This window comes from Fragaria vesca, linkage group LG1 (assembly GCF_000184155.1).
Source record: "Fragaria vesca subsp. vesca linkage group LG1, FraVesHawaii_1.0, whole genome shotgun sequence".
In the NCBI taxonomy this organism is placed as follows: domain Eukaryota; kingdom Viridiplantae; phylum Streptophyta; class Magnoliopsida; order Rosales; family Rosaceae; genus Fragaria; species Fragaria vesca.
In genome coordinates, this window is record NC_020491.1 from 18,484,946 (window position 1) to 18,501,006 (window position 16,061).

Sequence of the window (16,061 nt, forward strand, 5' to 3'; positions counted from 1 at the left end):
TTTTGGCATTGTTTTTTGACATTGCAGACCACCATGCCCTCAGCTCATCCTGCAATAGATATGAGCAGAACGTCAAATACAAAAAACTACGTAAACTACATGATATAGGATAGAAGTCTGCCTAGGACAGAAACCCTATAAGTGGTGAACCCATAATATAGACAACAAGAGTGGTAGGAAAATTCATACTGACAGTGGCCTATAGGTTAAAACAACAAACACAGAATTTCGATCATGTATGCTTCATCCTTATAGCAGTGAACCGTTACAGACCAGAGCATAGGTAGTACTGCAGATGTAAGTTTTGTAATGACAGAATGTCAGAAGATTTTGGCCAACAACTATAGGATAAAACAGCCAACAAAAAATCAAGGGAGTCGAGAAGAACGAAAAAATGCACATAGCTTTAATCAACTATACACAGTGAAAGGAAAGCAAGTTCTTAACTATACAAGGGGGATGTGGGAATGAAAAGAGATGCATTTCAAGGAGTTGGATCAACAGGGTTGGCAAATCAGATTATTACCTCAAGGAAATCATGGTTGGATACATACTGGGTCTCAACCACACATCTAATCCCCCCAACACTGACAGATATAGAGTTTCTGGCATTCTGTGGATGACTTTCGCTCTGTGAACCTGTTGTGCCTTGAGAGACAAAACAAAATACAAAGGGAAAATTCATTAGCATACTTGTCGGAAAGCACTAAAACCATACAGGAGTCTGATAACACAATCATATCAGCCTCCTAAAAACCTGATTCTGTTCAGCAAGTATACACGCATGATGGAAATTTATTTATACCAGTTATGCATGACACATGGTATCCAGTTCCACCTAGTCCTGTTTCACATTTTCCAAGCCGCAGGCGCAAGAAAAATCCCTCCAGATTCGAGAGCGAGGTATGAGAGCTCATCCATCTGATGCATGAAAATCATATGAGACCTTAAATATCTAACAAGTCACAAGGACAAGCAACAAGGTGTTCCATTAGTTGTATCGATTCTCAATATTTAACTTGTGCTAGAACTTCTAAGGTTAAAAAACATGAGACAATCTAAGGAAAGTTACAGTAAAGTAAGAGGATCCAGTGAACGTCCCTAGTCATTATTCACATACTAAGCAAATGAGACCTGAATAGTTATTCAAGCTCATAAGTTCTTCTGAGTGCTGCTTGGTAGTGTGTACTTCACTATCAATCTTGATACTACAACTGAAAACTTCTACCATTTAATCCTGTCAATTTATTTGACAGGCTTTAAATTTATAAGAAAAAATAAAGCCTTTTTCATTTTTTACTTACAACCTAGGGGACTAAACATAAGTAAATTAGCTCAGTGGATTTAGATCACTTTTAAGGTATCTACCTTCCTATAATTTTCCCTGTTCATAGATATCTATAATCAAACAACTAGAGAGCAGAAACACAGCTAAACTTCATAGATAGGTGTGCGACTGCAAACTATCATAGCTCAAATATATTGAAATTAAACAAACACATGCAAAACATAAAAATAAAAAATCTTCTAAAATAGTAACTGAGAAAACTGAATATACTAGTGAGATGCCAGTTGGTGCTCAACTTACTTCAGGACATCTGTGCGAGATAACCGAAGCCTTTTAACAGAGTCAGAGATTCCTTTAGGTACATCTTTAACAGGCATCTGGACAAACTGTGACAAAGCGATGAACTGTTTTTCTTTTATCTTATTTTTCCCAGAGCTTGAGACACTGTATTTCTTAACTGAATTTGAAGAATGTCTCATTTTCTTAGAGGTTACATATGATTTCCCGCTCCAATTAAGATCTGTCTCCACTCTTGAGTCATCCTGATCCACAGAAGCTTGAGATCCACTCACTGTACTAATTATGAGCTTCATATTTCCTTCTGCGTTAAGCTTGGTTTGACTAGGACTGCAGTAATTAGACACATTACATTCCAATTGAGGTCGTCCCAAATTCACATTAGGACATGCAACAGCCCAATGACTGCATTCTAAACATCTAATGCAGAAACAAGACAGGTACTCTGCTCCATTATAAGACTTGAATTTACTTGGTAAACCCTGAAGTTCAGTATCTTTTATCTTTGAACACTCTCGCAGATGGTGACCTTTTATGCCACAAAATAAACAGGTTATGATTTTATCAGCAGCATTACCTGTTATGCCAGATTGTGTGATGTGCTTAAGAGCATCTAATCTCCTAGCAAAGACAGAAGCCATTGCTTCAGAACCTCCAAACTTGGGGGCAGAAACCATTGGATTTAGTTTGGAAGCTGACGTCTCATTACTCTGGCCTTCGTTTCTATTAAAAGCAAGTGAGCCTGCACTGTCTGCTGCACAGTCCTGTAGCTCATTGGCGGAGACAACAACTATATCTTCAACTGACTGCTCCCTCACCAGCACATTGTTCTTGTCAATGGAACAGTCAAGAACTGCACCAACACTGTAACGATCTGACATAAATGATGGAGCTGATATTTTTGGAGTGAAACGAGTTACCCACAAACTTCCCAGAAGGTCTCTTCCATGAACAAACTTCTCAGTTGTCTTCCCCTCAGACTGTGGGTCAGATTCAACATGCTCGGCACTTTCTTTCTTACGTTTTCTGAGAGAAGAGCTAGAGCCAACTCCTCCTTCAGTTTTACCATACTCCAAGTTGCATGCATATTTGTTCTCCACAGAATCAGTATTCTTGCATTTCTCCTGACTACTGGCAACTTTTGCAGATAAAATCTCAGGTTGGATTGCTGAACCTACTTCATTTCTGCTTGTAGATTCACTGAACTTTCCAACAGGCAGCAGACATCCTTTTCTTAGATGCATTTTCTCCCCATGAAAAACTTTTGGAATAATAGCTTGCTCCAGTTCCTCATATCTTTCTCCTTTTTCATTATTACCACTCGACATTCTTGTTCCCTTGTCCTCTTCCCTAGGGCAATACAAGGACTGGAAAATTGACTGGAAACCAATACTTTTTATTCCGGCATCTTGGTTCTTGTTGTATGTGATAAGTTTCTTATCAGAACTCTCACTTGGATGATCAGGATGTACAGCAGAAAGAGGTAGTGCTTCATCCTGTATTGATTTTTTGAAACCCTTCATCATGGAAGATATCCAATTCATGAAGGAGCTATCTTGTTTAACATAGGAAGTGCAACCCGGTGTTTCTTGAATTTGCTTCCTGAATCTTTTACTCCCAACAATAAACTGTTCATCAAATCCCCACCTCTTCTTGCCTGAGGGCACTAACCTGGCACTGTTACAGCTCTCAACACTCTCATGGCTATCATCCTCTTCTTTTGACATTCTCCCACTAAGATCTTCATCAGATGAAGCTTTCTTGGACATTCTCCCACTAAGATTTTCGTCAGATAAAGCTTTTTCCTTGCCTTTCCTTCGATGTTTATGGTTTCTACTGTTAGTCGGAGAGTGTTTATCCAGAGCAGAGTTGTTTGCTGGAAGCAACTCCTCAACATTCTCAAAGCTTTCTTTATCCCACAGAAGGTATTCTGATCCTAATTTCTGACTTGCTGCACCATAAGCAATTTCATTTGTCAGCTTTTGTATATCATTATCAGCAGTTGACTCCAGTTTTTCCAACGGCCTTCTGCCTTGGGAACTTTGATCTGCCACTAAAGCACTGGAATCTTTACTTTCATTTACTAGGTAGGCTTTGGAGGTCAAAATAAAATCCATTTCTCTATTCAGATTTCCATCATCAGCATGCATGTTTTCACTGACAGGTTCCCCCAATGATGGTTCACTTTGCCTCACAAAAGGTATTAATTGATCTGATTTCATCATCATATTATCCCTTTCTCTGTCAACATCACCTGCAGGGGTATAATCACATCAGCAAAATGCAATAGTAAGAGGAACAAAAAGTCTGATTCTTATGCAAGGCATCATAGATTGAAATAAGAACTCAGGAAGTGAATTTTGGCTTGAAGCCTTGGTGAAAGTAATAATTCTAACAGATTAACCAATAACACTACATTTTGAATATAAGCTACCAGAGATTTCTAATTCTGTCTGCCAAACTACTTTGCAATATTAAATTATTAATATCTGAATAGCAGGATGCACCTGGCAATGTTGTAAATAAAATTTCTCCTGTTTCAGGCATCTCAGGTATTTCATCTACTTCAAAATTTATTGGACTGCAAGTGTCCACCTGTTTATGCAAAATAGATACTTCACCAGATGTTTTCACTTCCTCCACGTTAGCAACGGTTTCTGCACAAAAGATTTTCTCAGCAATCTAGGCAACCACTTCACCAGAGAATTAAGAAACATTGAAGGACTACTACAAATTCTTATTATGCAACTCAAAACATCTTAGTTTTACTCTTAATTAAGATAGTATTAACGATAAGGCCTAACCAATTCGCGTACACATAGCATGATAGCAATACTCTCAGAAAAATATATCCTTACCTGTCTCATATTCATGGCTCGACCCACATGCCAGAATGATTCCAGCATCACTTGTTGGTGATGTAGTCAAAGCTTCTTTACCAGCAGCTTCACTCTTCACACGAAATGATGTATCTGAGGTTATAAAATTATCTTCATCTATAGGCTTCTCAGCAGCAGACCTCCCACCTGTAGTGCTCTGTGGTGAAAGAGTCACATTGCTTGGACCTGCACCTAATAAAAGTGAGATTTTCTTTTTGGACAAGCTTGAATCAGCTCTCAGTTTAGACTCAAACCTTTATCTGTAGACCAGACTAACTCTGACAGGGGCTCGGTGGCCACAAATGTCATGCCTAACACTGAACCTGCATTTGCACCTGCACCTGAATCACTGTTCAGACTGCTCTGAATACACTGATTAGAATAACTCAGAGCAAGCCCCAAATCAGTCACTGGCTCTATGTTCTCATTGTTCTCATCCATTTTTGGCTTGATAAACTCTATCCTGAAATTCCAAAACGAACCAAGTTAGACTTTTTCATCATGCTTAACATGCAAACATTCTCCACATGAAACACAATTGATTTCTACTAATGTGTGATAGAATCACCCTTTGACTTCGAATTGAAAATCGTGGGAACAACAGTTAGAGATCTATGCTATGAAGATGTTAGAAAATCTATTCCCTAGGGAAATGAGGCACCTAACAGTTAGACAGTTGGGACCACCATCAGACACATTATCAACTTTGAATCCTTCTCTGTGGCAGAGGAAGGTAGTTTTAATAATTAAATTGTATTCTTCAAAGCAGAGACAACATTTGACATCTGTATGGGATAGATGTAACCTACTCACAATCTTGTTGATACTTATCTGCAATCTGAGGGTTGTGGAAGTTGTGATTCTGATATCTATCACCTGTGATATTAATGAAACATTTAATTAGGTTCCATAATTTTGCTCATATTTAATGTTCTTCAGATATTTGAGTGAATGCTTCCATTAGTGAGTTGATATGTCGAATAGACAAAAATCTTGCATAACAAAATAAGATCACTGCGAGGGTGAGGGAGCATAGAAAGCAAAAGGCATAACTTGGAAAATATTATGAATTTATGACACCTCTGTTATATATGCAAATAATCAAGATTGCAGCAACTCATAGAGTGGCAAAGAGGCAAAAAGAAAATGACTTATACTGAGGAGAATAGTTGTAAAAAGGAAGAAACAAAGAAACAGCTTCAGATCAAATTGCACACTGAAACAACAATAGGGAAACTTTGGAGAATTCTTGAAAATTAACTAAGAAAAATGCTCAAGAGATTAAGAATTACAGACAAAAGCATCTTTCTGTTTTTCTTCTTCCCAAAAAGGGATATGATAGTTTAAATAGCCAGTTCACTCTGTTATAAACAAGTGCAGATACTAAAATTGTAAACTGCTGAAGATCATGCTGTCATGAACAAGATCTGTGTTTTTCGGATACATAAGATTATATTATACACTACAACTTTTGTGTTTTTCAGTGCCAAAATGAGTAATACTAATAAAAGGCTGCACCATGCTTCTCACATTTTCAGACCAAAAAACTTTCTTTGATTTGAACTCATCCAATCAAAAATCCTTCTATATCTCAAACCAAAAGAAGTAAAATATATACATTTTATTTGCATGACATAGAAGAAAAAAAAAAATTATCATTCATTTCTGAGATGCAATGATTTGAAAGATAACAACTTTATTGAAAAGAGAAGTAACACCTTTATCTCTTAAACCCAATTCATCAATGCTAGGCATGTTTTATCATCTGAATCATTAACAACTAAAGCTTGACAAACTTAGGAAACAACAGGAATTTCAGTCCAGAAGTATTGAACTGACTTCATGACCCCTCTAGAAAAATTACTCCAGGATGAGAACAAGAAGGTCCTATTTTATACGTCTCTAGAAAATAGCTTTCTAAGAAGCAATCATTTAACTTGAAAGAAATTCAACCCAAGTTGTCAAATACAGAAACAAAAAGAGTAAGAAAAGTCCCAATAGATCATTTCAGTGTTCTCACCAGAAAATGCAAAAAGCAAGAACCATGAAGAACAGAGGTTACAGTACAAAGCAATCCAAATTTGGCAAACACCCATTAAAGCAAAACCATTTATGGTGGAAAACCCAACATAGTACACACATCATCTTTTATCTCACCAGAAAGTACATTAAAGAAGAAGCTTTGGAGGGTTGAAGACACAGAAGTTCCAGTTAAAAGTGGAGACCCACGTACCTGTTGTCCTTCAAATCCATAACTTGCTGTCTAAAATGTAAGGGAGAGAAAGAGAGCTCCTGTTTCTTCAAAGAGAGGAAAATAGAGAACTGGAAGAGAACGCCTGCCATATGTTGAACCACACAGCAGTCTCTAAGCTACATGGAATGAATGAACCACCCACCTTAACCTTTTGCTGAGATTCTGAGGTATAAGGTTCAGGAGCCGCCACGTGGACACACTGCATGCCAACAACACTGTGGCAAGGGTTACTATAATGGGTTTGTACGTGTAAACCTACAGAGATTGATTCACAAAGTGACGATCACAGAGAAGAAGATAAACAGAAAAGAGAAGGATATGATCAGTGAATTGGGGAATTCAGCTATACTTGACTTTGGGGTCAAGGACAAAACAGTGGAGGCGATTTTCTGTATTCACTTCTAAATTAGGAAGATGATTGTGTCATTAGCAAATCATTTGGGTGTCGTGTAGCCCCTAAAAGGAACATAGCCCAGGTTGCTTGCCAATTTGTGTACACATACGGATAGTCTTTTGTCACTTCCTCTCTAAATACCATGATTAGGGTTGTTTTTTTTTTGTTTTTTTTTTTGAACAGGCCATGATTAGGGTGTTTACCCTAATAAAATTCTGCAATAACATTCTTAAGTTCCATACAACTATGGAGATCGAGTCTCTTTCACTCATTGAAAATATATAATATGACACTTGTGATCTCTCTTCAAAGCATCACTCATATGCGATGATCTTCTAGTTTTATATTTTTGAATTGGACAGTACTTGCTAGTTGACTCGACTAATTTTGATATATATTCAGGGAATGATGTATCTTTTGACTAAACATGTATTGATGTATAATCATTTGGTTAAGCATTTTAATATATTGCTTTAGGCGCTTAATCTGCTCACAAAAAGAAGTAGATGAATTGGAGGTGTCGTTCAAAGCTGTTTAACTTTTGCAACGAAAGGAAATATTGATTATTTTGACTGATCGACCAAACAAATCTTCAATTAAACCCTACAAAGCCTCTAACAACCCTCGAAGGTAAGGTCCACCGTTCACCTTGTAATGCAAAGACAAATGACAAGGCAGAGACGTAGGGCCACCCTTCCCTTTCCTTTTGGATGACCAAACTGCCCACACTATTATGGAAGGCAGCTGCTTTGCAACTGACAATGAATTAGACCCTAACACTAAATTAGTTTTAGATTTACTTTAAGGGGAGAGCTTCTAACGAGAACCTTATAATGAGAACCAAGTGAAGACTTTCAAATGAATGGTTGGATTAAGGTTTTGACTTTTAATTGATATTTTCTAATTCCCATGTGCATATGATTCAACCATTCATTTGAAAGTCCTCACTTGGTCCTCATTATAAGGTCCTCATTGGAAGTTCTCCCTTACCTTAAGATCTTTTATAGTTCGCGAGAAGTAAGCATCAAAAAACAAAAATTATTCTGTTCTTGCGTTTGGAGAAGCAAAAAAACAATAAACACTTGACTGATTAAAAGAAAAAAAATTGGTTTCTAACTCCAAAATCTAAATGAAGAAACCATTTTTCTCCATTTTTCTCTGCAATTATTACTTACATATTAAACATCAACTTTTTAATAACTTTTTCGATGGTTTTCCATGTGTTACCAAACAACGAAGTTCTTAGAAAATTTCACTTACCTTCCTTTCCTTTCCCCATGGGAAAGACGAATGATTCATTTTCGCGAACCAAATGAGACCAAAGTCGCTCTGCTAAGGGTTCACTATAGTCAACATAACCGTCATTGATCAAATCTCAATCTCAGCCATGTCTGACCAGATTTCTAGCCTTGTTGCGCTTCTGATGCTGCTCCTGTCAACTTCAGGCTCACTGGTGAGGTCACCATCTAGGTTTTTCATTACTATATGGTGGGACGCTTGTTAATGAGACATCCCAACATTGCTAATTTCATGGGAACCATTCCATCTGTTTGGAGGATGAGATATGATTTACAGATCCGTTCATGGATGATTGATTTGGGTTTCAGTTTGCTAGGGAGGTAAACCGCAATAATATCCTTCATGGTGGGCCTTGGTTCTACTCGAATGCTATGCTTATGGTGGTTGTGTACGACAACATCACGACGGTGTAAACCATTCCTTTCCAACTCTTAGAAACCTAGGTCACAATGACGGGACTTCACATGTTTTGTGCAGCAAGAAATCCCTATAGTTGATCGGATCTTTGAACGGTAGGTATTTGCGTTTTGATCAATTGGTTTTGAGTCGTAAGGATGAACAACAGAGGATTCGTTTAGCCATGGGTACTAGGCAGCGTTTTAAATTCCATGGTCACTACTCGTTCGCCTCGGTGGATGTTGACATTGATCTTATGCATGAGAAAATCCAAGGTCATTGCAAAGCATGTGGTTGTGTTGAGCATGTTGTGGAGGGTTGTGATCAACTCTTTGTGAAGGTGAATACGGCTTTGCATGGTCTCTCGATTAAAGTGATAAAGTGACTGGATTTGGTGAATAATAAGGCGCTTGTTGGAAGGTTTTTGGGGAGTGAGGTTGCGGCTAAGGCAAGGCAGCTCAAAAAGAATGGATTGGTGCTCTCTGCCAAATTGAAGACTATTGTACTAGCGGCACCGCCCGCAAAGAACTTGGTGGTGAACATTGGTCTGACTGAAAACTTTGAAAGCTTGTAAAAGTTGGAGGTTTTGTTGTTTCTTATATAACATCAATCAACTTTGAATGGACATATGAGGAATTCGGAACTCCCAGTCATCCAACCTGAGAATAAAATGATTAATGTGTCAACTTCTTTGAATTTGGAGTCACATATTTGAACTTGAGTTGACCTTAAGAATTGGGACGCGTACTTTTTTTGGTGATACCTCTTAAGAAGAAAAAAAAACAGGGCAGCCTAAAGGGCCAAAGAATGAGACTAAAGAGGATGAACCTTGTCAGGGGCGGATCCAGGAATTGAAACTGGTTGGGACTTAGACTTTCCACCACAGACAAAAAAAATGGTACGAGAGCAATTTAGATATTAAAATGAAAAATACACCTAAACATGAGAGATGTAGTGAGCCTTTACCCCTCAAAATGTATTATATAAAACAAGATTCATAAAACTCTTTAGATGTAACACACAAGAAGCTAAATAAACACGTCAAACGCAATACAAAATATGTCGATGTAAAACCTAACTCTACTAACTATATATAGAAAACAATAACATATTCTTTTATCGAAAGTCATCGACCAACTATCAACCTTGATTTAATTTTGCCCCAATCTTAATTTAGGTAACTATAATCAAACAATATTAAATACTCACATACAATTAAGATGAAGAGTAATTAGGCGGTAAGAAAGTGAGATGATGAGAATGACTGATTGGGTGGGATGGAACTTAAGGAAGAGTGAAGAACTTGTAGAGATATATATCTCTCAGTGAGTGAAACCTAGGCCGAACATAACATTCAATATATAATATATTTTTTATAAGTTAACTACATGTATTAATTTTTTTCCCCAAACAATTTGAGTGGGACTTGAGTCCCAGGCCAGGAAGCCTAGATCCGCCCATGAACCTTGTCCTAAGCTGAAGGGCATGAAGAGGTTGTTGAAGCTTCTAAAGAAGGATGATATGGTAGAGGAAGTGAATCCCTCTGCGGAGTCCTCTTCAGTCCTAATGGAGGCACTTGATGTGGAATCGAGAACTTTGGTTATTGTAGTTGCATTAGAGACAGAGAAAGATTAGTGTAGAAGTGATGATTTTTAATTTTTTCACAACCTATGCTAGATCATGAGATATGCAGGAAGATAAGAACTTTGTTGCCATAGTTATTTGTCATTTTTCGGTGGAATAGAACTTTAGTGATTGTAGTTGCATCAAAGACGAAAAAAAGAGAGTACATTACCACTTCTGTCATTAATTCTGCTTGATCAGGAGATCAGCAAGAAGACAAGAACTTTGTTTCCATAATTATTTTTCATTCTTTGAATTTTTAACTTTTTTTTTGTTTTTTGCCTAAGTGTTGCAAAAGGTTGATGTACTTAGAGCGATGTTTTGTTATGTTTGTGTGAAGAGTGTACGCACTAGAACTTAAGCGACTAGAGTATGGTGTAGGTAATTTTTTTACGGTGATTCAGTATAGTTGTGAAATATATGTGCATGTGTGGTAATCTCTCCATCGCCAATTGTTGCTACTGGTGGTGCGATGGCTAGACCTAATGCCAAGGCCAAGGGTAAGACGTAGATATCAGATGACTTTGCCTGAGCATGAAATGAATTTTAGTTATTTGATTTCTAGGTTGCTAGATCGATGTACATCAATTTTTTTTTTTTTGAGTTAAAGATATTTCATTCCATCAAAAGTAGATATTACATCATGAATCGATCAACTGCTTTGCGTACAAAGAACAAATAAGATCGTTTGATTTATGTAGGGGAGTATTCTCCTTACACAATTCTCGTTCACTTGAAAAACAAAGTGAGTCTATAATCACATAGGTGATAGATTATAGGCTAGATAAGCTTGCAAACTGAGAAATAAGAGAAACTTAAAACCTATAATCCATGGAAAACCATAGATCATAGCTAGGCAAGTTCATCGGAAAAAAGACAAAAAAAAAATCAAAACACCTCTTTGCCCATGAGATTAGGGCTAGGAGGTTTAGGCACCTTCACAAACCTTGGCTTCTTCTCTTCCTTGTTTGGCTCTAGCTTCGGCTTCGGCTTTGGCCATTCTTGGATCTGGATTCTGGGCACCCCAAATCCTATTGGAAAACTTCTTGATGTGCTGCGGACACAAGATGCCAGTAGAAATGTTTACAACTTTCGAACTTGCCAACGCAAGAAAGATTGATAACGACTTGGTATTGTTGTCGATGGAGGACGATGCCTTAAAGGAGGATTTGATGGTCTTCTCCGAGAAAGAGAAGGATGCCATCACTTAATTGATTAAAGAGGAAGAGATTTGGGGTTTGGTGGCTATTATGGTAGAGTTTCGGTGTTTAGGAGGCTAGGGTTTTTAGGCTAGATGTACATCAATTGAGGTCTTACGCAACTAATTATTATTATTTTTTTAAATAAATAAGGGATTTGGCGGTATCAGCTCCTCGAAGGTAAACTATGTAGGGAGCAAGTCTCACTCTCAAATTCGAAGACGAATGGTCCATCACACTCTCAAATTTGAATTTATTGAATTAAAAGAAAAAATATAAAGTAACTGTTGTAAAACAAAAGTAAAAGAGATTAAGAAAGGAGAGAAACAACCAAGAGAATGAGGGAATATGTTGTATATTATTGAGTAGGGAACCATCTCTTATATAGAGATAAGGCCATGATGTAAATTACAATAACAACCCTAATTGGCTAATTACAAGAATGCCCACTAAGTAATAACTATTTACAACACTCCCTCTTGGGTACTCTCTGTCATTAGCTTCCTCTAATATGTGCTTCGGTGTTGCCTCGTCAAAACCTTGTCAGGTAATAAAAACCCTATGGGACAAAAACAATCCTGGTCGAAGGAGAAAAGATGAGCAAATGCATATATTTCAAATAAAGGCATCTTCAAGATGCAGTATGAGCAAGGTGACCAATTACATGTGTGCCTCATTAAAACCTTGCCAGGTAACAAAACCCAGTGGGACAAAATAACCCTGGACGAAGGACAAAAAGAGTACACAATGGTCAAGAGTATGCTTCAGGATACTCCCCTTAATATTGACTCCCCCTGAAAACTACACACTAGGAAAAACTACTACATTGATCATGCTTCTTGAATAACTTAATAGTCAGCATGATTTAAAGAGATTTTTGTTTCATATACCTCTAAGATTATTGTATTCCCTATAGTAAAGACATAACCAGTTGAGAATAAGCCTTGTGTGGGTTTACATAACCCATGTCAGCATATTTAACAAGGCAAACATCATTCCAAGAATCATAGGCGGTTGATCCATTCCATGATGCCTAGGGATAGAACGAGCCATTTTCCGTCATACATTTAAAGTAACGGAAAATTGTCTTTTATGCCATTTACGGAGGCGGCGTGTCGGCGCAGATCTATATCTAGCTAACAAATTCACATCGGGTGAAATGTCCAGTCTAGGGCATTTAGCCAAGTACAATAATGTGTCTATTGTACTTAGATATGAGTCTTCTGGTCCCAATATCTCATCATTATCATCTACACGATGATACAGGTCTCACTAGACTTTAGACGATTATGAATGAGCTTGAAGACTTTGCTTTATCCTCATTAAAGCATCTTAACATCTTCTAGATGTAATTTGATTGATGGACCAAAATTCCATTTGCACTTTACACGACTCCAGGTCGAGAAAATGATTTGGTCTCTGAAAGTCTTTTTATCTCAAACTCCGACTTCAGGTGTTTTATGGTTTTCTTGATCTCTTCAAGAGTATCAATCAAATTCATGCTATTGACGTAGATCACCAAAAATTACAAACCCGAAGTTTGTTTTCTTAATAAACACGCATGGGCATAGTTCATTGTTCATATATCCCATCCCAAGCAAATATTCACTTAGACAGTTAAACGGTTATACCAACTCCGTCTGGATTGTTTGAACCTAAAGTGAACTACTCTACCAAATGGAGAGCATATTCTGTGGTCTAGAACTATTTGCATTGGGTAACAGAAGTTTTTCAGGAAACTTCATGTATATCTCTATATTCATATCCCCGTAGAGATAAGTTGTTACCACATTCATAGGCTGCTTATTCAGTTATTTGGAAACTACCAAACTGATAAGGTAGTGGAACGTTATGACGTCCATAACGGGAGAGTACGTCTCCTCGTAATCAATCGCAGGGCGTTGAGAAAATCCTTGCGCCACTAAACGAGACTTATATCACAATCTCGTTTTTCTCATTACGCTTCCTTACAAATACCCATCTAAACAATATAGGTTTAACATGGGTAGGTGTGGGAACAACAGGCCCATAACACCTTTCTCTTAGTTAAGGAATCTGATTTGACCTGGATTGTTTCTTTCCTTTTTAGCCAGTCGTCTCTTCGTTGAGATCTGTCAACGAAGCAAGGCTCGACATCATCCCTTATTATAATTTCAGTGGCCACCGCAAATACAAACACATCATCGATGAACTCTCATTCCGATTCAATATCTCACTAAATTTACCTAGATTTTCTATTCTCGGGAGTGGGTTTAAATGTTGGAGCGTCCCCCAACTTCGTCTCTTCTAGGACAAACCCATAATCCGAATTAATCTCGTGAGTTGAATTGGTTTGAGATTGCGATGGCAAAAAGATTCATTTGTGCCAAGTTTACCCTCTTCTAGGGATAAGAATCATTCGAACCTAATGGTCTACCTCGCTTCAGGGCAAGGACTATGACTGGTTAGCCACCATGGCCGTACTTCGTCTAACTAGGACGATACGTCCTACGAGGACATTTATCCTTGCAGGTTTGCAGTAGGTATATATGATCTCGTCACTTTAACTAGATCTAATGAAGTGTCTGGCATATTCTGGGCTACACTACATAGATCTAGAATTCTTTGCACTTCAACTAGAAGTAGAATTCTTCGCACTTCAATATAACATGTACGGTTTGAGGATCCAGATGAGACATTCTACACGTCATTCATCAGGAACGGTGACGTTGTTATCTCCCCCTAACGGCGGGAAGACTATCTCATCAAAGTGACGACCGCAAATCTAGCGGTATAGAGATCTCTTGTCAAGGGCTCTAAGGAGCACATAATGGATAGGGTTCATAATCGACATATATGCCCATCCTTTGTTGAGGACCCGATTTTGTACGTTGTGGCAGCACAATTGGCACGGAGACTGCAAACCCAAATGCGTGTAAGTGCAAAAACATCAGGTTCACACCCAGTCATCAACTGTAACACGAAGTAAGACGGGTAGCAGGGAGCCTCAACTGGACCGACATGGCTGCATGCAAGATTGCATAGCCCGACGCAAACAGTAGAAGCTTGGTGCACATTACCAAGATTCTATATGCGAGACCATCTTGGGTTTGAACATAGGAAACTATATGTTTTACAAAACCCAAGGGATATGCAATAATCATCGAAAACCTTCGATGTAAACTCTTCGGCATTATCAAGTCTTATAGACTTTATGGGATAATCCGAGTGGTGTACCCTCTATTTCATAGGTGAGAGTTTAGCAAACGCAACATTTTCTTGTGGAGAATAGTGTGACATCTGATCACTTTTGTCGATGCATCAACCAAAACCATTAATATTTAACTGGTTCGTATGGTGGTTGGATAAGTCCATGTATTTTTCCTTGCATTCTGTGCATAAAGAGATAATGTATATTCTAGTCTTTGCATGTGATGGTCTAGTATTCAACATTCTTAACGAGCAGCTTAATATAATGTGTCAGTAAAGACAAGACCCTTATTCTGAGGGGGATGCCCGTGTGATAATTGAATTGAGGATACGGTGCATCATATGTTTTTCCTCGGTGCATCAAACACCAATACTATAGCTAGTATTTACTCGAATCATTTAGCTGCTAGCTAATAAATTTGAATATATTCAATGTACGCTTTTGGCCACACATTTGAAGGTTATGCAAAGATATTACACCATTTTTCTGGTGGTTTCAACGTTTAAGCATTGGTTTCAATGAACTTACCTTTCGATAACGTTCTTCTGAAACGTAGAGGTATTTTGCCTCATCAGCCAGACGAGAATGCTTAGTTCCTTAATATTGATAACACATATCAATTTTGATTTAGATTTTAGGGCATTAAGCCTTTTCATTTCAATATTCTCTAATTATGATTTGCTTCAGGCAAAGGAAATGTCTACTTCAAATAGTTTCTTCTGGAGACTACCAATTAACATGATAAAAGCTACCGATTTTATCATGTCTGGTGAATTTTGGACTAAAAAATGGGGTTATTATCGAAACTACATGTTCGACTTATACATGAACTACTGATTCATTTATGAACTACCAGTTCATTTTTGAACTACCGATTCACTAGGTATATGTATTTTCAAATTATAATCATGTAGCAATTGATGATATTAATTTCACGCTACTAATTTAGCATAGTGAATATGTCACTTAACTATGTGTAAATGCTTCTGGCAATTAACTACACATTAAATATGGTGAATATTTAACAACAGCCATTATGAGAAAGTATTTGGAATGTCTTATAGACATACATAATGTCTAGGTACGAAAATCCAGTGTCATTAGATTATTTTCCTTTTGTTTGATTCTGCTGGACTAAAGGAATTTACTCTAATTAAAGTGAAAGAAATAAACTTGTTCATACTTTACAAGTATAAGGGGCACAATCTAAGAGGTATGCTAGGCTTCTAGGCCCCGTATAGG

At 37.6% G+C, this 16,061-nt stretch overlaps 1 protein-coding gene across 1 annotated transcript; it reads right to left on the reverse strand.

The window, feature by feature from the left end:
* Positions 1–226: 226 nt before the first annotated feature.
* LOC101293145 lies at positions 227–8,411 on the reverse strand. Its single transcript, XM_004289429.1, has 10 exons — positions 8,373–8,411; positions 6,861–6,917; positions 6,698–6,762; positions 4,719–4,927; positions 4,444–4,650; positions 4,093–4,242; positions 1,589–3,839; positions 806–921; positions 527–648; positions 227–289 (listed from the first exon to the last, which is right to left on the reverse strand). Exons 1-10 carry the CDS (start codon positions 8,409–8,411, stop codon positions 266–268), a joined length of 3,240 nt encoding a protein of 1,079 aa, XP_004289477.1. The 3' UTR covers positions 227–265.
* Positions 8,412–16,061: the final 7,650 nt, after the last annotated feature.